The sequence below is a fragment of the Thermobia domestica genome, chromosome 17, assembly GCF_964235325.1.
Source record: "Thermobia domestica chromosome 17, izTheDome1.hap1.1, whole genome shotgun sequence".
Classification (NCBI taxonomy): domain Eukaryota; kingdom Metazoa; phylum Arthropoda; class Insecta; order Zygentoma; family Lepismatidae; genus Thermobia; species Thermobia domestica.
The window spans coordinates 80,806,102-80,833,069 of record NC_137470.1 but is presented as its reverse complement, the minus strand read 5'-3'; the positions used below and the strand labels follow the sequence as shown (position 1 = coordinate 80,833,069).

Sequence of the window (26,968 nt, the reverse complement as noted above, 5' to 3'; positions counted from 1 at the left end):
TTATCGATTTAAAGCAGAATTTTGAAAAAAGCCCAAAATTTCCCAAGCAAAAAAGCAAAGCAGAAAAAACCGAGTTTTTTTCCAAAAAAGCCGGTTTTTTTCCGAGCCCTTGCATCTCTAACGACAAGCTCGCAAAATAATAGTAAAATATAAAGAAATTACAGCCCTAAGCGGCAATAATCTTTATATCGCGAAATTATAGATATTTCGCTGTACATAAGTATGAAAAGTAGTGTGCAGAAGTATTTTCATAACTTTCAGAACTTGACACTGATTTTCATAGTGCTCTATAGAGTTGAGTTGATTTTGAGTTTAATGTCCCTTTCAGCAGCGAGGGTATATGAGAGTGGACCTACTGATTAACGTGGAATCCGAACCACATGAGCTCCCACCGGGAATCGAACCCGGGTCTCCCACGCCAAAGGTGCGTACGCTAACCGCTTAGCCACGGAGGAGCTCATATAGTGATCTATAGAGTGCAATAATGGATCATTAAAGGCAGGGGCGGTTCCAGGGGGCGATCGCCCCCAGAATTGAATATTTTTTATTTTAAAAATAAAACCTATCCTAAGGATTTTCACCTGTGTATTATAAACGTAAAATAAAACCTGTTGACTTCGAACGACTGCCCTCCCAAGCATTCAGAATGGGTCCGCCCCTGACTAAAGGAAAGAATAGGAGCACGAATCATAGTGATTTCATCCATTCGTTATAGGCATATGAGTCGTTCGTTTATATATGTTAACAGTTTTTTATGTATTGTTACGTTCAGTACTGCCCGAATTTACCTTGTGTAAGTGAGTATGCAGCAGGCTGAATGCATTAGGTTATCGGCATTAGTTACTACATAGCAAGGCAAGGTACCAACATCTCGTCACAGTAAAAAGATACTACCTACATTTATATGTCTTATAATAATTTTATTGCAACAGTTTGGTTTTTCAACGATATTTTTATGATTTTCAGCCAGAGACGTATCTAACCAGAGTCCGGAGAGTCTAAGCCCCCAGTTTTTTGAGTGACAAAAATAATTGAAGTCATTACTTACATATTTTTGAAAGTTTATAGTAAACTCGCGATATATATGTATCATAAATCTGGGTTTCAGTTGCCCCTCCTCCAGGTTTAACATTCTAGATTTTCCTCTGTTTCCAGCGAATTTGTGTCGTATTAAACTTGTGTAATCTTGGAGGGTTGCATTCCATTTTGAGTTACTCTAGTAACCTGACCTGGAGAAAACTCACACGATTAGTTGAGCTTCAGGCAGTAATTACCAACCTTGGATGATATTCAGACTGTATTTACTTACTTTGTGGTGGACAAACACCGTGTGCGTGGGTTTTCTCGGGGTACTCCTGTTTCCTCCCACTTTCTTCATTCCACCATTTCATTCATTACTCATCATCACCGTCTCCTATAGCCTAACCGGCATAACCGTGGGACGTAAAACTTAAAGATTTCATTTCATTTTTTGTATTTACTTACATCGAATCCCTGGAAACGTTTCAAACGTTACCGAACTGAATACAAACAACTTGAAATGAGAAATGATGCGACCTCCACATATTGTAGAGGCATGGCGTGGAGCGTTGATCATAGTTGGTGCAAAAACAAAACAGAGGAGATCGGCAAGGGGCTTTATTGGGATCAAATTAAATTACCGCTAATTTTACAAATTTTACAGTTTTTCTGTAATGTATTCAAAACAGTAAGTTAAGATAACGAAATATATGCGAAAACGCATTTAGATATGTATTAGGTCAATAAATTACCATATAGCATATATTCAAACAAAAAAGGCGAAATTTTGTCGCTGAAAAAGAAAGCTAGAAATACAAAGGGCCCCATTATCTTCAATAGCTTAGGGCCCCATCAAACCTAAATCCGGCACTGATCATCTTCATTATTCTACTTCTGTTGGGGTGGGCGGATGGGTGGGCGAGACCGTCCATCGGGTGGGCGGTCGCCCACCCTTAACGCCGTCCCTGGTTACACGGCGACAATGTAACAATAAATGTTGAAGATTAAGGAGTTGTCCCATTTTATCTTCCGTTTCCAGATCTTATGTATACATAAAAATTAGAACCAGTACTACACATGTTGTCTTGCGTGCATCGTTACAAAAATATTTACTTAAATATTGGTGCGCTAGACATGGCTTCAAGTCCGTTCGGAAATATAGAACATGGTGGTTCTGAACATATTTAGCCTAACTTGTAAGTCCCGTCGTTAGGAGCTCAGGTGTTCGTTTTAGTTTCTAGTTGTAATTATTATTTATAATATTTAGTACCGGCAATAGTTTTTGTCTACGCGTATAGTTTTTATTGTTTTCTTTATTTTAAAAAATGTATTCAAACGCTAATTAAATCGATAAAAATTAAAAAAATTAGCGTTCCAACGTAACTGCAAAATGTGAAAGAAAAAAACGAAAATGGAAGTATTGGAGTTTGAACGCATACTCATTAACATTAAAAGTATTACAACCAGCTGCCTGAAACCGCTGGGCCATGATGATTACACACTGAATAACACTCAATTTATTCAAGTTCTATACTGCCCTATTAAAACAATCTTATTTGGAATCTTTCTCTCTTTATTCCAGAGAAGTTGAACATTTGGAGCGGACCTGTGAAACGTGGTCCGTTTCCAGCTGTAGAATATACACAGGCGCAAAAAGGAAGTGTGTGTGTGTGTGTGTGTGTGTGTGTGTGTGTGTGTGTGTGTGTGTGTGTGTGTGTGTGTGTGTGTGTGTGTGTGTGTGTGTGTGTGTGTAAGAGGGAGAAGCAATTACTAAGAGATAAGGATTGATAGAGAGATGAAGAAACATAAACAAATACATGATAAGGAAACGTTATCAAAGACAGAAAGGGACAAAGGCGAATGAAAAATTCACACTATTTTCTCATTATGATAAAAACGTACACAATGTTTAATCGGATTCGTGCCAGTGATCGCCTAGCATCAAAACTATTTCCACATTTTCAAGTTCTCTGAGATAAGGAAAAATCTTAACAAATTTGCAGTAAGCAGTATAGAACTTGAATAAATTGAACCCTACTCAGCGTAATCATCATAGCAGACGGGCTCTCCGGTGAGAGAGCTTATGGAAATTTAACTGTCCTCGATGTTTGTGTGTTATAGTTGTCCCTGTAGTTATAGCTTACAGGAAAAAAAGTAAAACTAAAGTAAAACGTAAGTAGGTAATCAAGTTAATGAGAAACGTTCGGTATAAGAAAAGAGTTTCAGGCATGTAGTTGTAATACTTTTGTTGTCTTTGAGTTTGTGTTCGAACCACAAAACTTCCACTTTTTCATTTTTTGCAGCTACGTTACATTTTTGTTCTTTATCAATTGTAAATGGCGATTGCATTCGAAATAAGAGTAATTATTGAAGCATTTATTTGAATATATTTTTAAAATAAAGAAAAATAAAAAGAATACGCAAAAACAAAAATACTATTTCCTGCAGTAAACATTATCAATCATAATTACTACTAAGGACTCAAACAAACAACTGAGCTCCTAACGACAGTACTTACAATTTTGGCTAAAGTAGGTTAAGAACGACTGTGTCCTATATTTCTCAACAAACTTGAAACCATGTCCACTCACCTAGACGTAAGTAAATGTTTTTGTAACCCTGCACACAAGCTAACTCGACAATAACATGTGTAGTACGGGTCCCGACTTTTCTTTATACGCAAGATCGATCCCATCTCATGACATATGGACTTTAAGATGGATGTACACCACGCGAGTGGATTTTCTGGAAATGGAAGAGAAAACGTGACATCTGCCTAATCTTCAAAGAATCATCGCTAGATTGAATTCACATATTGATACTATTATTTGTTGAAGTGATAGCTACACAGTGGAGATAAACATTTATTATTATTATTATTATTATTATTATTATTATTATTATTATTATTATTATTATTATTATTGTTGTTTTATAAGCGTAATTTGAACTTGAACGGCGACATTACTGCATAGTATGTTATTATTTCTGTAATTTTCCAGGATTGTATGTTATTTCGTTTATTAGTGGATACTAATTTTTCACCATGAGGTCCAATAAATGAATTGCAGCGTGTACTTTGGTGTAAATAATCTTATAGGAAGAAGATTTGTTCCAAAAACCACAACTAAACTTAGTAATATTTAGGTTATAGTTATAGTTGGCGGGATAGTGTTGGGGTAACGTCCTCGACTTGCGAGTAGTATAGGTTCAAATCCTGTTTAAGCCAAAGTTATTTTTCACAAAGTAATCGCGAAGAGTTGAAGGGTGACTTCTCATACTAAACAAGTAATCTGTAACAATGTGGAAGCAAACACCTGTATGATGCTAAAGACGATTTAAGAATATTAGTTGGGAAAGGGAAAATACTAACTATAGGGTCTGTTAGGACACTTGCAAAATCTTAGTTGGTCTGAAGTATCAACTTTTCATGTTATTGCTCTTAGAAAGAAACACTATGCAATTTGTTAAACAAGTTTCGGGTAGAGTAACCGGTAGAATATTGGTATCGTGCTAGACTTTGAAACAGAAACTCTCGGTTCGAACACCCATAAGGTAGTATCTCTTTCCAGATAAATCATTCGCTTTCAACATAAATTCAGTGGCTGGAGAAGTTACAAGGCATCACTGGTAAGAATCCGAGTAAACAGTGTGTGCGTTCTTCATCATAGGGAGTAATGACCAGTAGTTTACATATTTTATTCGTCTATCTGTCTCTTTATTTCTCTACCTTTCTTGTATATTTTCATGTCTTGCATTTTCTTTTCTCTCTGTTTCTATTTCACACATACAAACTTACATTTATGTTAAGGTAATAAGTAAAATCTCTTTCTTTCCTGTAGGATACCGAGTCTCGATCGAATCGCTGTGTCATTAGAGCTTCAAATCCTTGACCCAGTAGTGGTCCATTAGCTAACCCATATCATTTGACTGATGCGATGACCCACTTCAGCTCTAGTTTGTTCATTCTATCATTGTGAATTACAAAGCTATATCCGGAATAGGTGAAATCGAGAGTGGATATTTGGAACAGACAAAAGACTAGACGATTAGAAATGATTAGAAACGACTAGGAAACGGCCCTCGTTTTCTTTGCTTCAAGAGAAGACTTTATTCATATTAACTTGACACAAAGCTTGTTTCCATCTTATAAATCAATTTGTTTTATCCACATATGAAATTCAAAATATGCAAGATTCGCTACGTCTATAGTTAACATCTAATTTTCCTATTAAATATTTGTAATTTTGCATTATGATACAACTTGAACTTTTGATATACTCACTTTCTGATGGAAATTTTGCAGTAAATTAGCACTCATACAATTTCTCTCTTTCTGTCTTTTCTTTTCCTTGTTTTCTTTTCCTGTTGAGTTTGCAATAATAGTCTGGAATGCAAGATATGATCTACGCTACCTATTAGTTTTCTTATAATGTATTTATGGTCAGTATGTTAAATGAACACGACCAAATTTGCAACCGAACCACGAAGAAGGAAAAGGTATGTGTTAAAGTTTTGGCATGATCCTAGATGTGTCTTGGAAATACACTGTTTAACTGTAAACTAAGTATTTCATTTGACCACCAAGCTTGGTAATCATTTCGAAAATGACTTAATGAGTTTTTCAAGCATCTTCTATATATTCGAATGCTTCTGAAAACAGAAAACAAAGGTTATATTACTGTTGGATTTCTGGAAAAGGATCTTTATAATGTTAAGTTCTTTTCTTACAATGTTTTAATCCAATATGTTTATCTGTGCTCCCTTTTCTTTTTCTTGTTCTATCTCTTTTTCTCTCCCTCTCTTATTTCTGTACCTCCGACAGATATCCTTTTTCCAATATTTCCTCGATATGTGTTTAAGTTTGTCCCTACATCAACTTATGGATGTCGATATCGTAAATATATCGATATGGATATTTGAACATCCTAAATTTTTGATATCAATCTTCCGGGCAGGGCAAGGTATAGAGGGCTTCTAAGAGTTGCGATGGATGAAGAAGTAAAACTTAATTTTTACAATAATAATTTCTAATGCCAATTTCTTTATTACCACAAATTACAATGTATACAAATCTACTTGCAAATTTGCAATGTTATGTACTGTAACTTAATAGTCGCCAAAACTTTTCTGTTCCCGAAAGAAAAGACACAAAAAAAAACACCCTTCGAAAGGAGTATTTCGAACTATGACCCTGTATTTATCTTAAGAAAGTATTTTTGTTCCAATCTCACTCGGAGATTTCCATCGGTTTTGGCCTTTGGGACCGCCTGTTGACAAAAGTGCACACATAACCGCTGTATGCAGGCATGCTCTTAGGCAGAGATTTGAAAAGGAAACGAGTTTTTAATAATAATAATAATAATAATAATAATAATAATAATAATAATAATAATAATAATAATAATAATAATAATAATAATAATAATAATAATAATTGTAGCATTTTAATAGATTATTATTTTATTACTATTATTATTGGATTTACAACTAGGGCTTTATCTCTTTACCTTGCATGGGAAGCGCACAAGTCATCTACGCCAATAGTGTCCCTTAATTTGTGTTTGTGACCTATTCCGTTTTTTGTGTATGTTTGGTGTTGTGCTGTTAGGCAATTTAATTAACCTTTTACATTATGTAACATTTTTCTTTTTACGATATTTTCTTTTGGAAGAAGCAGAGAAACTGCTTTCTTCTGATGTATATTTCTTACTATTCATCTTGTTTGAACTGGTTAAGTCAGATCATTTTGAAACTTTTTATTTCATCCATTGCCCTCAGGATAATGAAATTGTAATTCCTAACAATGTATTTTCTTCTCTTATTTGCAATTTGCCACACTGGTATATTTGTAACAAAATTGCGGTTTGCTTCAACGTTTTTCTAATTCTCAACCACCCCGAATAATCTGCTTTCTTGATTGTCTACTTCTGCAGGAAAGTGAGAATTGCAGGTGGAATGCACTTTTGGGGTCGTATATACGTTAAGAAACACAGATAAATTAAACGGCAGTAGAACTACTGACAGATCTTCATTAAAAGCGTCTAGTGATGTCATTAATATGAGCATATCAGCAATTAGAATTTCTTTATTTTCTGTTACCTATCGGCTTGTGTTGTACGTACCTTTACATTGCAGCGACGTGACGTTTGCAAAGAATTGTTGTACAATATCTTTAGTATTCCTTTCTGAAGAGGTATGCAACTGCGCACAGTGACTATTACATCATCCGCCACCTTTTAAAGGCATGTATGAGTATTGACCTGCCACTTATTATTTCCAGGCAGTAAGGCGTCCCTTTCATGCTCTTGTCGACTCAATTTACGTCATAAAATCTCCGGAATCCCTAACGTCCTTTTGGGAATCCCTTGCGTCGCCATTGCACAAATCCGAAACCTGCAAATTTGAATAGAGCAGGTTAGGATCCTTTGATGATCACATGCGAAACGACGCTCTTTACGCCCGATGTTTATTGGAACATGTTTTTGTTTAATTTGCTCTCAAGAATCACCTCTTCGCTTTCGTACGACGAATTTACCGCCATACTGTATATACATAGCGTGGTCCGGAAGTGGACGTAAACTAATTGATGTTTTCCGCCGGTTGTAGCTTTTACCCACTTTTGTTTGGTAACATTGCTTGGCATTGTCCGGTAACATTGTTTGGCGTTGTCTGGCAAAATCGCTATCCATGTGATACATCAGGATGGAGCATCTGCGCACTTTGCGATCGCTTGGGCAATTACCTGAATCAGACGTTTCCTAGCCGCTGGATTGGAAGAGGTTGTTCATCTTCACCAGCTCCCTTTGCCTGGCCTCCAAGAAGTCCCGATCTGGGGCTAGGTCATAAATTAGAGTTTCTGGGGCTAGGTCATAAAACATCTCAACTGGTACAGTAGGAATTTCGTAAATAATGGATTTCAATATGTGTATGTTTACTCATATCTTTGACATAATTGCACTGATTTCGTTGACTTCCTTTTTGTTTCAAAGAGCATGCCTTCAGGGGGTTTTATATATACTCATTACGATATGAAGATAGAATTTTGAGCTAGACAATGGAATTCTTCAAGGACTGACAATGTTAACAACGTAATTAACCGACCTCATTGTGTGCATCTTGACACATAACTTCAATACAGGTATATATATATATATATATATATATATATATATAATAACAGAAGAAAATTGCTTTTTAGTTAAATAAAACGTTTAAATAATAAAAATTATGAAAATGAACTGGATCAGAGCAGCAATTGGCTATAATATAAGTTGGGAAATAAATATTTGTGTGAAATGAAGCTATTTTGTTTTTATCGTAAAAATGAGGATTCACTTCTTAGAATGCAATTCGAATTTCCCGTTTCTTTATATCACTATGAATGCAAACCTTAATAAAGAGATTTACAGTATACAGAAACAACTACATTCCCAAAAAAAGTCCACCCTAGAAAAATTGTAGAACAGCTTTGTAATACACATTTTGTTTCGTTATTTTATGTCTACGTAAGAGAATAAAATAAATGAGTAAACAATGTTTTCCTTCGTTGCCGAAAATGCTATAACAAACTTTATAACCTACGATTTAAATTTGTTTCACAGTTTACTACGCAAAAAGTAAAATCTTAAAAAAAAAAAAAAAAAAAACACTGAAAACTTGAAGTTGTATCAAACTTTATAATCATCGAAATAATTTTATATTTGTTCAGCTTGGTACACATTCAAAAAAATTTATAGATATCATCAATTACTTTCTGTTTTTATTATTATTAGTATTTCCTTGTTTTTAGAGCTATTTATTGTCTTCTGATCCTTAATATTCTTTAAGTCGTTTCATTAAAACTATTTTCTGTAAGTAGTCCCTGTAGTCAACTTCGCAGCGTTTCTCAATCTGTATTATTACAGGAAGTAATAGTAAATTTGAAAAACTTCCGGTTTCAGTAAAGTGTTGTAGATAGGCAAAGGTTGTCTTGAGACGCTAAATCGTTTTCAAAAAATAATTCTTGCTATCTATTATAATTTTTGATCTATGGCGATGAACTTGAAACCGGTGTTGAAACCAGAATTATTAGAAAAAATTGAACCACTTCTGATTTTGGTACACTATTGTGGATAGTTATGATATGTTGCCTTGCGATTCTGAATCGTTTGAGAAACCGCTTCTCGCTATGTATTGATCGTTATCGTTCTATGGCAATAATTGTTGAAACATGACATGACTATTTTGAACCATTTCCGGTTTGAGTAGAGTAACTGGAGGAGATGGAACCTCTCCTTGAGATGATGAGTCGATTGCTGTGAACAGCATCTGAATATCTGTTAAACGTTTTCGCTCTGGTAGCTTTCGACAAACGGAAAGACAAAGCCGTTCTATAAGTCTTTTGACACTTATGCAAAGCATAGCTTGAAGTGTAATAATTATGATGTGAATGTTGAACCATGTCAATCAGAAAGCATACAAATATTGTGATGCTTTCAAAACAATATTATTTGGCTTATTGGTAAAAATTGACAAAGAACTATGGTATCCACTAAGCTCACCCAATTATGTCCTAACAGAATGCAAACATGGAGAAGGTTTAAAAATATCTGTAGCATGAGAAATACAGAGAAGTAGGCATGGTGGAGGCGCTTTTGATATTGAATATATAATTCTTCTAAGCCCTTGACACGGAACTGCGTCTGAAAAGAAGAAAAATTAAATATTAGAAAAAATGAAACATACGAAGCTATTTTCAAGATATATAATGGCACTTCAATTATCATATCACAGATTACGGCCAATCGTCATACCCTCCCTCTCTCTAAAGAAATCTAATTACATAAATATAAGTATGAAGCTTTGAATTGATGTAATTTAACCACAATCACGTTATTTTGAAAAGTTGTTGCAACAATAAATAAATCTTGAGGAAGAAATACTCTCAGGAGATTTTGTTAATAATATATAATAAAATTAGTCTGATAAATCAAAATAAATCTAACCTATATTTACTGCTGGTTAGCTTAAAAACCTACCTTTAAAGAGAACACAATTACATTATTTTTTTTAATTTGTAGTTTTGAAGATTTTCTCGATAAACTACAAATAAATTCCCATGAGAATGTAGCGTATCTCTTACTTTAGAATTAAATACTTTTCAAAGTTACATCGTATTTAATTCATAAAAAATATTAATGTTGGTATGTGCATTAAAATATTTTCAAATTACGTAGGAGTGACTAAGAGTCAGTTTTAGTAGTATATGACCTTTTAGGTTCCCAGCTCATGTTATTTTGATTTCCCTATTTCTACTCTTGTATAGGAATTTTTTTGCCTATTATTCCATTTTATACTATTTTTCGCCCATTTCACAGTATTTTACGCTATTTTTAGCGCATATTATACTCCTTTAAACTGTTTTTGTGCACTTTATATTGTTTTGTGCTAATTTCATAACGTTTTACAGTGATTTATTTGTGGATTTTGTAGAAGGGGGGAATATTTATGCAAGATTGTGTTCCGTATAACAGAACAACTTTAAAGTGGGGGTTGGGACAATGTTATTTTTAAACCTACCTACTTTGAAATTATGGTACTAGTTTGATAAGAGAACCCCAAGTTCATAATTTTTAAAACTTTTTATAGAACAATTTTATGATAAATATGGATAGGTACGTTAGATAAGATCCGGTTGGTAGATTAGGTTGTATGCGTTAGTTATCTTACTACTTTTTGCCCTGCTGCTGAGGACAAGTGTAGAGCATCCAGTAAAAGCCCTATAGTTGCATTGTAATCTGCACACCTTGTCTCATAACAAGTGTCACACTTCTACGTAAAACGGTTTTACTATGACAAGTAATTCTTTAGTCTGTTCTAATTTAGTCGTTTAAGACCAAATTTCCCGCCCGGACAATAAATATAACGAAAGGTAAGAGTTTACTTTGGGCAGAACAGTGATAGGTGCACATATACTTGAGCTTAAGTTTGTTGAATAGAAGGGGAAAGATGCTACTAAATGTCATTCCTCATTATCATAAATAAGTTTTAGTACCATTTTGCTCCTTGTACTTAATAAAATTAGATTCAGGGCTGAGTGCACCTATCAATGTTCTGTTGAAAGTAAACTTTTGGCCAACAAAACATACTGTCATTAAAATGAATCCAAAATTGAACAAAGACAGGGTTAAGCTGAAGCATGATTTACGCCATGTTATCTAACGCTGTCTTTAGAAATTAACAATACTTTCACACCGTACATCACTTTAGAATAGTGTAGCAATACGAGGTTGTTTTACATCGGATACCGTTTTTTTTTTTTTTTTTTTTTTTTGCAGTTGGTTTGTTGGTAGTAGCATGATGTCATGATGTCCATTTTTCATCCACCTGATGGCATATTTTTCTGCATTGAACGTGGTAATATCTGGTCCATTAACGTTTATGAAAAGAATAAATTCGAGGGTTTTTACAGATAAATGGTTTCTCGTATAAGTACGCTGGATGTTTAAGGTGGAAAAGCCTCTCTCACACTCAGCATAAGAAACTGGAAGAACACTGATTTCCATGTTCAGATTTTGTAGATTTAGGCCAATATTAGATTTCATCTTATGCTCTCGAAATTCCTGCAGAATTTTGGCTCAATTATCAGAGGAAAGTTTTAATTCTTTTAGTTTTGTTTAATTTTATTTTTAAAATTTGCATCAATTCTTTGTCGCCGTTTAAGTTTCTTGCAGACAATTCTTCTCGCCAATTTGATTGTAACAAAACCTCGGTTCCACTGAATGTTTCCAGCGTATGTTATCTGCTAGACCCTTGCAATCTTATTTTCTGGTGTTTCTCAAGAGAGTTTTCTAAGGATTTTGCCAGTGAGACTTCACAAAACTGACCAGTTTCTTCAAACTGACGTAATTGTTCCATGGAAATGTCTCCTTTTTCTTTCAACGTTTCCAGAACATTTACAGTTTTTCGATTTTGCCTATTACCTGTACAAGGGATGCAGAATTTTCTTGTAGAAACAGGCTAAGGATATGTAGAGGTTCCAGCGCATCTCTGATCATGGACATTTCATAAACAAAATTCCGCTTAGTGAGTTTTACGTACAGATCTGAAAATATTGCACGCTGCTGAAAGCTTTTCTGCAAATTTGTAGAAGCTTCTCGAAAGTGTTTCACTAGCGCAGGGTAGGACTTCCGCAATGCTTCTACTGAACGGTATGAAGAGCCTAACCACTGTACATCAAAAATTAGTAATATTATAGAAGTGAATACTTACACGGGAGGGGCCCACAAATTTTCGCTAAATCTGATTGCCACATAGCACATCTGATAGAGCATCATGAGAAATAAACATAAGCAAAATTTAAAGTGCTATAGAATACAAGAATAGGAGCAACGGGGCTTCAAAATTTGAATACCCAAAAAACTGTATCGTGAAATTATGTTAGTTTACAGTAAATATCTTGAAAACCGTTAAAGCAATAAAAACAAAAATTGCACAATATAATGAGAACAAAATGTCCTATAGAAAACCATAAACAGTGTCGCCATAGGTGAAGCAGTGTTGCCACCTCAGCATAAAATATTTTGTTTGAAATAGCACAATATACAAATGTGCACAGATTTAAAATCCAACACCCTCCCTCCTCCTCCTCTCCTTGTCTAAAGCAGCGTGTGCGACGTAATACACTCTTTCCATTCAAATGGAAAAAGAACACAGGAATCAAGTTTACAATGTTATAGCTCTAAAATAGTCTTTTTCTTTGTTTGTTCTGAAATATCTTTTAAGAGCTTTTTTTTTTTTTTTTTTTTTTTTTTTAATAAGTCTCACAATCTTCCCATAGCTTTATTAATACCTTTAGTTTCATTCTTTCCCTTCTTTAAAGACTGCAAGCTAGTAAGATGCTCCCTAAGAAATCTATGGAAATTGCCAATAACGGCAGTAAGTTTTGTGCTTCCTAAAGTCTGTAATGCACGCAAAAAGCTCGAGAATATCTACTGACAGAAATGAATGTTATTCAATGATTTATTTCATTTCTTTTCAGTAATTGCAAGAAAATGTTCCAAGAGCGTCATTTGGGCAGGACAGGAGAGTGTAATTTTCCCTCTCTTGAGCTTCATAAATACATATTGTTTGAGCAAATGTATAGTAATACACTAATAAAAATGTGAATTTTTTTTGTCCGCGGATAACCCCCCCCCCCCCGAAATCAAATCTAAAATGACACTGCTTTTAGTAACAACCCTATAGAGTTACGATAACACATTGCTAGAGAGCATAAATTTGGTTTCAAGAGTCGAAGGTTTTATCTCAAGCCATATGAGTTCCTCGGGGACATTGAGAGAGCCAAACAGAGAGATAGATTGAAATATGAAGACAGAGAGGAAATATTTATATACACAGATTTAGAACTGGCGAAAACTGATCGGACAGCATTCGTATTGTAACGAACATTGTGATTTTGTGATACAGAAGAGGGGAAGGTTTCGAACTGCAAGGAACACATTAGACAGTTGTCGAAATAAGGTGGGGTACACTTTTGAGAGCATCAGATGATTACGAATGGAGAGAAAGATCTTGAGAACTGAGGAATTAAGAATTTAAAAAAATTAAACCTTCCGAGACGTGTTTCGAACCGCGAACCTTGCAGTTACCGAACCATGACTTTATCCACTCTGCTACGGAGAACCCTGTACTCAAGCACCTACGTTTCCTTTAGCTATGTTGAAAGCTAACTTAATGGGATATTCCAAAAGTTGACTTGGTGGATACGCCGTTCTGATAGGATATAAACCTCTTGTAACATAGTTATAATGTGCATAATGAACTTCTCCTTGTTCAGAACACTTTTCAGGGCAGTAAAATTTGTTACTATTGTGTTAATTAGGTTACATTTGAAAGAACCATCTGATAAAGTAGTGCAAACCCTGTGCGTCATTGTCTGTTAAGTGAATGGTTAATGTAAGTTACTTCTACTTGCATGGTTCGAGCTTCGAATCAAGACCATTCTTATTGATTATTTTCTTTCAGCTACGCTCACACTGTGCATTCCACAAATTCAATTTTGAAGTAATGTAGTCTCAGCTAGTGTAATTCGAAATTATTTTCAAATATGATATGTGTTATTACATGCGTTTCGTTAACTTTCGAAGTTTCAAACTTGATATTAAATCTTACAACCTTAATATAACTCATTTCCCTACGGCATATCATCATGGATGTTTGCACAACAACGACCGGCAGGTGTTAATACAAAATTCAGTTCTTACTGGAATGTATGCATATATATTTAGAAAGTTTGACTTAGAAAAAAAACGTATAGTGCAACATTGATTCTTGGAGGAATTTCAAACGAATTTACTATACGTATCAATTACCATCTCAACAATCTGCTGTAGGGGCTAAGACACTGAAACCATTCCAGGGAGGGAAAAGGGTTATAAGTAAAAAAAAAAAAAAAAAAAGAAATAATAGAATGCAAAAAATATTGGTTTCAAATTCATAGTTTTCTGGTTCGAAGAGAAGAATAGTGCCTACCAGATGGCACTCCTCACTTGTTTGTAGCCTTGCATAAATGAAAATTATTTTAAAAGTGTATTTTACATTCAAATATGATTGTTTTTTTTAAAAAAAAGCTTGTCCTTCAACATTATGTTTTATAACTATTTTCTACTGTATTTCTTATTTATAAGAACATATTTTCTATATATGTTGTATTCTATGTTATACGTTTCTTAATTACATTTTACGTCTTACATTTGAAGAGGAGCTTATGACAATTCAGAGCAGCAGGGGCATACGCAGAATACAGGCCTTGGCAATCCAGAGCTCCAGGCCCACGAAATCACTACTTTTCCGTAAATTATATCTAATTTTAGAGATGATGATAGACATTTTAGTAAAACATGCCCTCATAAAGTTGTCTACGCCCCTGCAAAGCAGTGAAAATTTTAGAAAGTGAGCAGTTAGTAATGTTTCCCCAGAAGTTATATCTCCGACTTCTCCGAGTGTGATATCAGTTATTGTGCATTATCACCTTTCACCCGCAGTGTATTGAAACGTACTAAAAAGAAACTGTTCTGAATTCTTCACTGGTGCCCGCTATCACCTCATGCCAATAGGGTCAACCTTGGACATATCCACATCTGCAATATCACCTTTTATTTCAGTGATTCCGAAAACTATCAATTTGACATTAATATAGGATATTTTCGATTCTTTTTGCCCGTCACTCTCCCATTGCCAACTTCATGCCAACCAAGGCTTAATTTGAACTTACGCCGCATCCACGTTGTCAGTATTAATCTTTGCACATGAATTCGACACTAATATCGTTCGTATTTGACGTCTTTTACATGTCATTTTCACCTCTTGGTAGGGTGGTTTCAGTGTCTCGCCCCCATAACTACGGAGAAACTTCAACCAACGTAAGTATAATTATAAATTACCATTTGAAAAATAAGTGTACAGGTGATCTTTTTCGGAGAGGAATTCGCTAACTACTTTTTCGATGTCAATATATTGCCTTTTTTATGTAAGATCCTATACTCAAACACAAATCATCTCTTTCAAAGCTATCATGGAAAACGAAACGAATCGTCGTATACATGTTATGTTTTTGAAGAGAATAAGAGCAAAACATTGATTGCACAAACGCATTATGGTATCATTTGCATGCAAATTTATAACTTATAAAACGTTTTGGCTTGATAGATGAGGCGTTAGTGAACAGGTTTTCTGCTGGTAGTCCTACCTTCGAATCTCGTCCATTCTTGATGCGCTTTTCTTTTAGCTACATTGAGTTTGTGCATTCCAGATCTTCAAGCTTGACCCAAATCTAATACCAGTTAGTGAATTAAAAGTAGCCGACATTATTTTCAAATACGAGACGTTATTACATGCTTTTCATTAGCTTACAGTACTCAACTTTGATATCAACTCTTCCATCCTTCATTTAACTCATTTCTCGACGTGTTTTGTTAAAAAATTCATTAATCGTTAATGGTGACTGCTTTGAAAGCAAGTAGAAAGTATGAAAATTAAATTTGTCATATCTGTAGTTTCGTGTGTATAAGAAACAAACTTGTGAACCAAAGGTTTAAGAACAACTTAAGTTATTAATATATATTTTGCCGGAGATTATTCACTTATATCATCATAAAGGAAATACTAAAGACGTTCTGAAACGAAGAAATATAGCATACAACTTTGCAAGCGGAGGCAAAGAAACCTAACGTAACAAGACCAAAAGTGATTTATTTACGGCGTAGTGATCTTGGTTGAGTAGTCAAGGCACTCGATCAGTAATCTAGAGGTTTTCGGTTCCGCATCGCGCACTTTTTCAACTTTAGGACTTTTGATGGCGATTGATCAACGATGACACACGTTTTATTTTATTCAGATATTTGAATACTCGGATGTTTCAATACTTGAACGATCAAATCTTCAGGGATAGTAATAGTAACAATAATACTTATTATTATCTCGTAGAAGATGAAAAGCTAGGAGCTAATTATCTTTCCGATCATACCGTTACAAGCAGAAACGTGTCATTTGGCAAGAATATTTCTGATTTGTATAATGTTGCCCACGAGAAGAGAAATTTCTCATCTTGTTTTTAAAACAAACAAAATAAAATGAGGATTAACATTTTACATTCGAGACGGGATAAGGGTAACTCAAATTATCATATCGCTTTAGAGATGAAAATCGAGACGAGATGAAAAGTATCGTAAACATTTCTCTTGTTGTTACGATTCTCGAAATAATGCATGTCAATTGTTTAAGTAACAATTGCTCTGTAGACGGAACCTTATAAGCTTTTTGTTACTTTGTATTTTACAGCTCATTGAATTATGGTTTGTGTTGGTATTTTTTAAGCAAAGCTTTTATACTTACCTCTGCATATCCTAAAAATTATTATATTATATGCCTTACTGTTGAGTGATTTCTATTACAGTTATTTTTCTTAAAACATATAGTAGAACACTTTCCACATGAAACGTTAGTGGAACGCTTTTGTTTAAAATGTGGGTAGTTGCAGAGGTGTATCTTGAACGTACGGAAACACTTCTCCGAAATCCCTACGTTTAAGTAACTTTTTCCAAATTTTAGAGCTACTTTAAAACTTTTAATACCATTATTAGTACTATTTTATTATTATTATTATTATTATTATTATTATTATTATTATTATTATTATTATTATTATTATTACTGAATACATGAGACCAAAATATTACGTCCTATTCCAATTTAAATAAGCATACTAAAGTTAAGAAAGATCAAAAGATTTTTTTTTGACCCTCTATAAGGATGAATTGCCTTACAAGAGATACTTTGGAAGGAAAAGAGGGGAAAAAGAAGGTGTAAGCTACTGGACAATATGAAAATCGAACCTTCAATTGCCTTAGTAGAAACTAAGTAGGATTTCTCTTCATCACGATACATAGTAACGCCCTTTCTTTGGGTAAAAGACATTGGATTATGTTTGCGTTACATTGATATTTTAACAGTATATATATATTTAAACAGTTCGTATTTACCAATTTTGGTTAAACCAATATATGGAACGTGTTGATAATGGCGAACGGAAATATTATTATTACTTTTAGTAAGAGTGGAAGAACGTAGAAACAAGTTCATAAACTCGTTTCAGACAAATTTATGACTTATACTAGACCTTAAGGATGACCGTTTTGTATTCATGAATTGTTTGCGAAACACGCCAAGGTTTCAGACAGTAAGAATCGAAAGTGTAGACTGTGACGTCATGTTAGTTTTCCCCCTGTGTAGGAAGTCGTTTCAACTCTAACTTGTAAGAACGATAGAAATTGTCTGTTTCATGTTATTATAATCAGAAATATCAACTTTGTAAATTATAAAATATTTGTGAATTTCGTCGGAGGGACTCGAACCGCGCACCCCTGAGTCACGAAACGATTGCTTAAGCCACTATCCTAAGACTGTTCTTTTAAGTAAGAATCAAGAAACACTCGTGTATATAACACATTGCAAACGTTTACGATTGTAATACTTTATTAATGATGAAACACTGATTTCGGTCATGATAAAATATTATAGTCCAGAGAATTCAGGTTTAAATTTTGACAAAAGACCGAAACTACCTCGGTAACTTATCTCTATTATATTCGGTTGTTCACGTTTTGCATTTATTTCCAGTGACCTTGAACGAGAGGGACACGATCACAGATGCATCGAGGACATTTAATATTTCAAAGGCTCTCCCATCGGGAATCGTAACTGAGACCCCCTACTGAACTATGTGATGGGTGAGGTCCCTAGTTCGTTGCCTAGACAAGTAAGCTTGAGACGGACCACATTGTGCTCGTGGGTCTTCTCGGGACACTCCCACTTATTCATTCCACCAATTCGTCCATCATAATTCACTTGCTTTAATCATAGTCTTTCTCAACCTAACAGGCATAACCGTGGCACATTAAACGTAAAGATTATATTTTCAAGCTGTTAACCCAAACCAATCTGAATCGAGAAACAGTTTCATATTATTGGTCATTAACGTGTTTTCACAAAAAAAAATATGTAGAGAAAAACGGTAAAAAAAAATCGTAATTCCATTCAAAAGTGAAACAGGATCCTCATAATACCTTCACCTAAAACTAACACGATTACGATTCCAAGTTTTCTTCTATATATTTTTGTGAAAACATTTGAATGAGCAATAAGATGCAACAGCTTTTTGATTCGGATTGGTTTGGGTTAACAGCTAGAAAATATAATCTTTACGTTTAATGTCCCACGATTATGCTGTTACGTTGAGGAAGACTATGATTAAAGCAAGTGAACTATGATGGACAAATTGGTAGAATGAGAAAGTGGGAGTGTCCCGAGAAGACCCACGAGCACGATGTTATCCGTCTCAAGCTTACTTGACTTGGGAACGAACCAGGCACCCCACCCTTCTTATAGTTCAGTTGGCAGGTATCAGTTTCGATTCCCGATGGGAGAACTTTTGAAATATTAAATGTCCTCGATGTATTTGTGTTCGTGTCCCTGTTGTTCAAGGTTACTGGAAATAAATGTAAAACGAGAATAACCGAATATAATAGAGGTAAGTTACGGAGATACTTTCGGTCCTTTTTAAAAAAAAATAAACTTAAATTCTCTTGACTATAGTATTTTATCATGACCGAAATCAGTGTTTCATTGTTAATCAAATATTGCAATCGTAAACGTTTGCAATTTGTTATATTGACGAATTTTTCTTGACGCTTACTTAGAAGTGCAGTTTTAGGGTGGTGGCTTGAGCAGTCGTTTCGTGAGTCAAGGGTCCGCGGTTCGAGTCCCGCCGACGAAATTCCGAAACATATTATAATTTACGAAGTTGATATTTATGATGTACAATAACATAAAACATAGTCAATTTCTCTCGTTCTTACAAGTTAGACTTGAAACGACTTCCTTCATAGGGGGAAAACTAACATGGCGTCACAGTTTACACTCTCGATTCCTACTGTCTTAAAACGGCGTGTTTTGCAAACAATTCATGAATACAAAACGGTCATCCTTAAGGTTTAACATGAGTCATAAATTTGTCTGAAACGACATTGAGAAATTGTTTCTAATTTCTTCCACTCTTACTAAAAATAATAATAATATTTCCGTTCATCATTTTCAAACACGTTCCATATATTAGTTCAACCAAAATTGGTAAATACGAACTATTTCTTTGTATATATATTTTGATAAAATATCAATATAACGCTAACATAACCCGATGTCTTTTACCCAAAGAAAGGACGTTACTATGTATCGCGATGAAAAGAAATCATACTTAGTTTCTGTTAAGAAATGCGGAAGGTTCGATTTTCATATTGTCCAGTAGCTGACACCTTCTTTCCCCCCTCTTTTCCTTCCAAAGTATCTCTTATAGAGCAATTCATCATTATAGAGGTTCCAACAAATTTCTTTTGATTTTTCTTAACTTCAGTATGCTTATTTGCATTGGAATAAGACGTAATATTTAGGCCTCAAATATTCAGAAATAATAATAATAATAATAATAATAATAATAATAATGATAATAATAATAATAATAATAAAATATTTATTTTTAGTGCCATGAACAGCCAGATAGCAAAAATACAACACTTAGTCATAGAACTAAGGGTTATAACACACATCTTATATTCCTTTTAATATTATTAACATTTGTTTCGACGATAGGAGGTCATTGTTTATCCTATAATGTACACATAATTTTATGACTTGTGTCTTGTCTGGACAAACATAATTACTTCATTCTTCATTAAAATAGCTAGTCAATTATTTTAAAATTGTCCTTAAAACAAGGATACCGTCAAACATACAAATATACTATAAAAAATATGCATACCTATTAAAATCTATACGTCTGTTCAATAAATACAATTATCCCGATAATATATTAAAAGAACTTGTCACTTTTCTTAAGATTATAGAATTTTTATCTGTCTGGACAAACATAATTATTTCATTCTTCATTAAAATAGTTAGTCAATTATCTTAAAATTGTCCTTAAAACAAGGATACCGTCAAACATACAAATATACTATAAAAAATATACATACCTATTAAAATCTATACGTCTGTTCAATAAATGCAATTATCGCGATAATATATTAAAAGAACTTGTCAGTTTTCTTAAGATTATAGAATTTTTATTCATGGGAACCACTTCTGATGCTCTTCTAAAATTATATGTTGGTACCCTTATACCTATATTATGTAGGCAGTATTCACTACTATATCTATTATCTAAAATTTTCTGAATAAAGTTTTTCTCTATCATTTTTCTTCTTACATGTAATTCTTGCAACCCCCAGTATTTGTTCCAGTAATCATAACTATGAGAGTAGTAATCTTTTTTCTTATTTCTACACAATAGCCTAATGAAACATTTTTGAACCGATTCAATTTTGCTACATAATGTTGTGGATATATTATTCCATATAATTGCACCAAATTCTAATCTGGGTCTTACAAGTACCTTAAATAGGTAGACATATATATTTGCATTTTTAAACTCAGGCCACTGTCTAAAAACAAACCCTATAGTCTTTCGTGTTTTATTTACTATGTCATTAATATGATAATTGAATTTCATATTCATGTCAAATATTATGCCTAGATCTTTAATCTTTTCAACTTTCTGCAGGGATATTCCATCTATGACATATTTGCTAACATAGTATTGCGTCTTATTGGTATATGAAATAAACTTAGTTTTATTACAGTTTATTTTCAGTAGATTATTTTTACACCATATACTAATACTATCCAAGTCTTTTTGGAGTAAGTAGTTATCGTATTCGCTATTCACTATTCTAAATAACTTCAAATCATCAGCATATAATAATATATTTGAGAATTTAACCTTTTCCGTCAGGTCATTAATAAATAATGAAAAAAGAAGTGGTCCTAAAGGAGATCCCTGAGGTATACCATTCTTTATACAGCCAATACTGGAAGTTACATGACCAATTTTCACTCTATATGTTCTGTTTGATAAATAACTTTGGAACCATCGAATATACTGAGAAGATAGACCAACATTGGATAATTTACGAACTAGAAGTCCATGTTCTATAGAGTCAAAAGCCTTTGACATATCAATATATATAGTGTCAACCTGTAGTCTATTTTTAAGAGCTAAGTACGTAAAATCTGTAAAGTGTACAAGATTCGTAACAATTGATCTGCCTTTATAAAACCCATGCTGAAATTCAGTCAGTTTATTTTTTACATTAAAGTATATATGGTTGTGTATTATTATTTCAAATATCTTACTAAATGCATTAACTAATGTGATTGGCCTATAATTTTTCATATTATTTTTATCTTCTGTTTTATGTACAGGTACAATATATACTTGTTTCCATGTCGATGGAAACTCTCCACATCTGAGTGATTCATTGAATATATTTGCTAGAATGGATGACAACTCAGTACCACATGCTTTTATTATGTAGTACGGTATGTTATCTGGACCAGGAGAGGTACTTCCATTAATCTGTTTAATTGCACTAAGGACATCCGATTCAGAAATATTAGGTATATTAATTATATCTCCGCTACAAATAGGTAATGTAGAATACATGTTATGGCCATTTACATGACTTAGTCCCAAATTAAAATTTTCACTGAACATGTCTTTAAACAGCTCCACAACATCAGTCTGTGCAGTAGCTACTGTATCATTATATTTCATTTCATTAGGTAACTTTTTGTCATCTGAGTTTTTAAATACTTTCCAGAATACCTTATTGTCACTAACAATGCTGTTTTCTAAACTAAGATAATAGGCCTTTCTCGCTTCTAGATATTTCTTTTTTACAATTTTACGTAATGCAGAATACCTTTGGTACCACATACTGTCATTGGTTTGTCTTGCTTTGACGAAACATTTAGTTCTCTTATTTATTAAAGTTTTCAGTTCCCTATTCATCCAGGGGTCTTTAAACTTAGGTTTATTAATGACTACTTTCTTAGGTACACAAGTATCTAGAACATTATATATCCTATCATAAAAACTGTTGGTCATAGTATTAATATCAATTGTATCTATATTCAATTCATTAACTGCCTTGATACCCTGATATACACCTAAGAAGTCAGCATTCTTAAAATCAAAAACTTTTGTTTGGTTAGAGATATTGTCTTGATTGCTATTATTACTTTTAATTATTTCCCATTCAAAAACAAAAGGTGGATGGAAGCGGTCAATTTTTATTAAAGGTGGGACATCATACACAATGGAACTATTATCCATATTGGTTAGCAACAGGTCTAGAACTTTATCTTTCCTATTAGGATCATACGACCTATTCAATTGTTTTAGATTAAGTATATAACTTAGTTCAATTACTTTGTCAGCTTTTTTCATAGTGTAGTAGTTATATGTGGTTATAGTTCCAGTAGCCCAATCTATTCCACCTACGTTAAAATCAGCTAAAACTATGAGGTTACAATTTCTTGTTATTAGAAAAGTGGTTAACCATTCACAATAGTTAATAAAATTCTTTAATGGTAAGTCAGGGGGAATATAATGCAAGCACAATAATAATGGCTTGTTGTCAGGGATTAAAACTTTAACTATAATAATATCAAGAATATCATCTGGGGGAGTTATAATTTCATATGCATATTCCTTTTTTATGATAACTATACAGCCCCCACCCTTAGTCTTGTTTACTAGTGCCAAGTTTCTATCTTTACGTATAGTATTGTAATTATTTGATAATTGTACAAAGTGTTGATTCCTTTCTTCTAACCAAGTTTCAGTGATACAATAAATATCAAAGTCTTTACAATTTACTTCATCTATAAATACCTTCTCTTTCGTATTAATTCCATTAGCATTTTGATAATATAATCGCAAGTGCGTCATACTTATTTTATATTAGTTTATGCTATTTATTTACCTTTACTATTCACCTTCTCAGCTCTTACTTCATGGCACACAATTTCTTCCTTTAATCGACCCATAAATTTAGTAAATAAGACACCATCTGGCCAGACATTTGGATTATAGACACAATCAAAATCATTTTCTTCTACAGCTACATAAAACGAAGAGTAACTACTGTGTTTTGTTTTTAACTGTACACATTTAGTAACATTAACATTAGCAGTTTCCTTCACAAATGCAGAGAGATCTTTACACGAAACACTAGGATCGAGTCTCGTCACAAACAGTGCAGACGTACGAGGACCTTTTTTGTTTCCTTTGAGTTTGCCCGTGTCATTCTTTCCTTGCATTAAAGTATTACGATTCCTGTTGTCAGAGTCAGATAAGGTTGTAGTTTTTGTTCCACTCGGAAGTTCTTGGTTGTTTCGCCTTAGGCGTTTGGTTACCAGCTTCCATTCACCAACACTTGTTTCCTGTTGTAAACTGTTAGAGGGTGCTTCATTGTCCTTGACCATGACATTCATAGAATCACCTTGCACCTTTTTTCGATCAGAGGGTATTGAACTATTTATCACTTCAGCAAATGTACGAGCTTTATTATTAGCTGATAGCAACTCATTTAATTTTATATTTTCTTGTTTCATCGATATCAGTTCAGCCTTCAAGGAATCATATTTTTCACTAATATCACTTAACATAACTAAAACCTCATATAGCTTATTTTTCACTTCGACACAACAAGTAGAGCAGTTCTGTTCTTTATGGCTTATAATCGAATCTGATTTCTCTTCTATACCTTCAGCTTCACTTATCTCAGCATCGGAATTCAGATTTTGATCTTCTTTTCGAGGTCCAAACTGCTTCGTTGTGGTCGGAGTAATGGTCACATTCTCATCTCTATTCCTAATGCAATTCTGACATTTATACGTAGATTTATCATTGAAGAAATACATGTCATATTCAATACGTCCAAATTTTAGACAGTTCTTTACATGAAATCTAATTTTACACAAACAACATGCTAATATTAGTTGTTTACCGAAAAATGGTCTGAGGCATAGACCACATGTTTCTTCAGTCGGCGCCATCCAATAATAATAATAATAATAATAATAATGGTATTAAAAGTTTTAAAGTAGGTCTAAAATTTGGAAAATCTTACTTAAACGTAGTAATTTCGGAGAAGGGCTTCCGCACCTTCAAGATACACCTCTGCAAATACCCACATTTTAAACAAAAGCTTTCCACTAATGTTTCATGTGGGAAAGTGTTCTACTGTATGTTTTAAGAAAAATAAGTGTAATAGAAATAATTGAATATCACTCCACAGTAAGGTATATAATGTACTAAATTTAGGATATGCAGAGGTAAGTATAAAAACTTTGCTAAAAAAATACCTACACAGACCATAATTCAATGAGCTGTAAAATACAAAGTAACAAAAAGCTTATAAGATTCCGTCTCCACAGCAATTGTTACTTACACAATGGACATGCACTATTTCGAGAATCGTAACAAGACGAGAAATGTTTACGATACTTTTCATCTCGTCTCGATTCTCATCTCTAAAGCGACCTGATAATTTGAGTTAACCTTATCCCGTCTCGAATGTAAAATGTTAATTTTCATGTTATTTTGGTTGTGTTAGAAACAAGATGAGAAATTTCTCTTCTCGTCGGCAACATTAAACAAACCAGAAATATTCTTGCCAAATGTCACGTTTCTGCTTGTAACGGCATGACCGGAGAGATAATTAGCTCCTAGCTTTTCATCTTCTACGAGGTAATAATAACTATTATTATCCCTGAAGATTTGATAGTTCAAGTATTGAAACATCCGAGTATTCAAATATCTGAATAAAATAAAACGTGTGTCATCGTCGATCATTCGCCATCAAAAATCCTAAAGTTGAAAAAGTGTGCGATGCGGAATCGAACCAAGAACCTCTAGATTACTGATCGAGTGCCTTCCCACACAGCAAGGAATATTTCCTCAACCAAAAGAAAATATTTTCCTTGATTTGCAAAAGGTTTTCCTTCTCTGGAGATTTCCATTCTGGTTTCCCTAATGTATTCCGAATATTTCCCGAAAATATTTTCTCAAAAATGTTTGTAAAACATTTTAGAAATTACCGAGAGTACATTTTGAGAATGCTTGCCAGAAAGTAACTCCAGGAAAATATTCACAAAATATATTAGAAATATTGTTTTGAATGTATTGTAATATGTTTTCACTGTTCAGAGGGGAAATATTTTCGAAATGATACTAAAAATATTTTCCATATATGATACGGAAAACCATGAAATGAAATATATTCCATATATTTAAAAAATGTTTTCTAATACGTTATTAACAATATTTTCTATTTTTACGAGAAAACATATTGAATATATATTTTTAAAAACGTTTAGAATATTTTAAAAATAAATTCTTTCGTAATATAAGAAATATTTTTTAGAAATATTTTAAAAAGGTTTACTTAATTTTTTACAAAAGTATTTTGGTAATCTGCTCATATAACTTAAATGAAGCATTTCCGACCAATATTTTAGTATTATTTCCAGAATATTTTATCGAATTTTGAATATAAAACGTTAAGACAGGGAAAGGAAAACATATTAAAAATGAATAGAAAATGTTTTCCGTTATGTTTTGGAAAATATATTGTGTTTTTAGTGAACCACATTTTCCTATATATTATAGAAACATTTTTACATTGTTTTCAGAATATACTCTTTCGTTACTGGAGAAAATATATTCCTTGTTATAACTGAGAAGTATTACAAATATTTACCGGAAATATTTTTTAAAAAATGTTTGGAAAACATTTTATGAAGTACTGAAAGTATATTTTTAGAACATTAGCAGGAAAATAATGTAAGAAAAAATACACAAATTGTACTAGAAATATTGTGTTGGATGTAATGTAATATGTTTTCACTGTTGAGAGGGGAAATATTTTCGAAATGATACTAAAAATGTTTTCCATATATGATACGGAAAACAATGAAATGTAATATATTCCATATATTTAAAAAATATTTTCTAATACGTTATTAGCAATATTTTCTATTTTTACGAGAAAACATATTGAATATATATTTTTAAAATCGTTTAGAATATTTTAATTATTTTTTTTCGTAATATAAGAAATATTTTTCAGAAATGTTTTAAAAAGGTTTACTTAATTTTTTACAAAAGTATTTTGGTAATCTTCTCATATAACTTAAATGAAGCATTTCCGACCAATATTTTAGTATTATTTCCAGAATATTTTATCGAATTTTGAATATAAAACTTTAAAACAAGGAAAGGAAAATATATTAAAAATGAATAGAAAATGTTTTCCGTTATGTTTTGGAAAATATATTGTGTTTTTAGTGATCCACATTTTCTGATATATTATAGAAACATTTTTACATTGTTTTCAGAATATACTCTTTCGTTACTGGAGAAAATATATTCCTTGTTATACCTGAGAAGTATTCCAAATATTTACCAGAAACATTTTCAAAAAATGTTTGGAAAACATTTTATGAA

General features: G+C 33.1%; 1 protein-coding gene across 2 annotated transcripts in view; it reads right to left on the bottom strand.

Moving 5' to 3' along the window:
• LOC145673783 (adenylate cyclase type 2-like) overlaps positions 1-26,968 on the bottom strand; it is a 1,485,668-nt gene that overhangs the window by 1,165,992 nt on the left and 292,708 nt on the right. For both annotated transcript variants that reach the window (XM_081743538.1, XM_081743539.1), the window contains exon 3: positions 9,564-9,704. In XM_081743538.1, the coding sequence (XP_081599664.1) occupies positions 9,564-9,704 (141 nt within the window). The remainder of the gene's footprint in view (positions 1-9,563; positions 9,705-26,968) is intronic.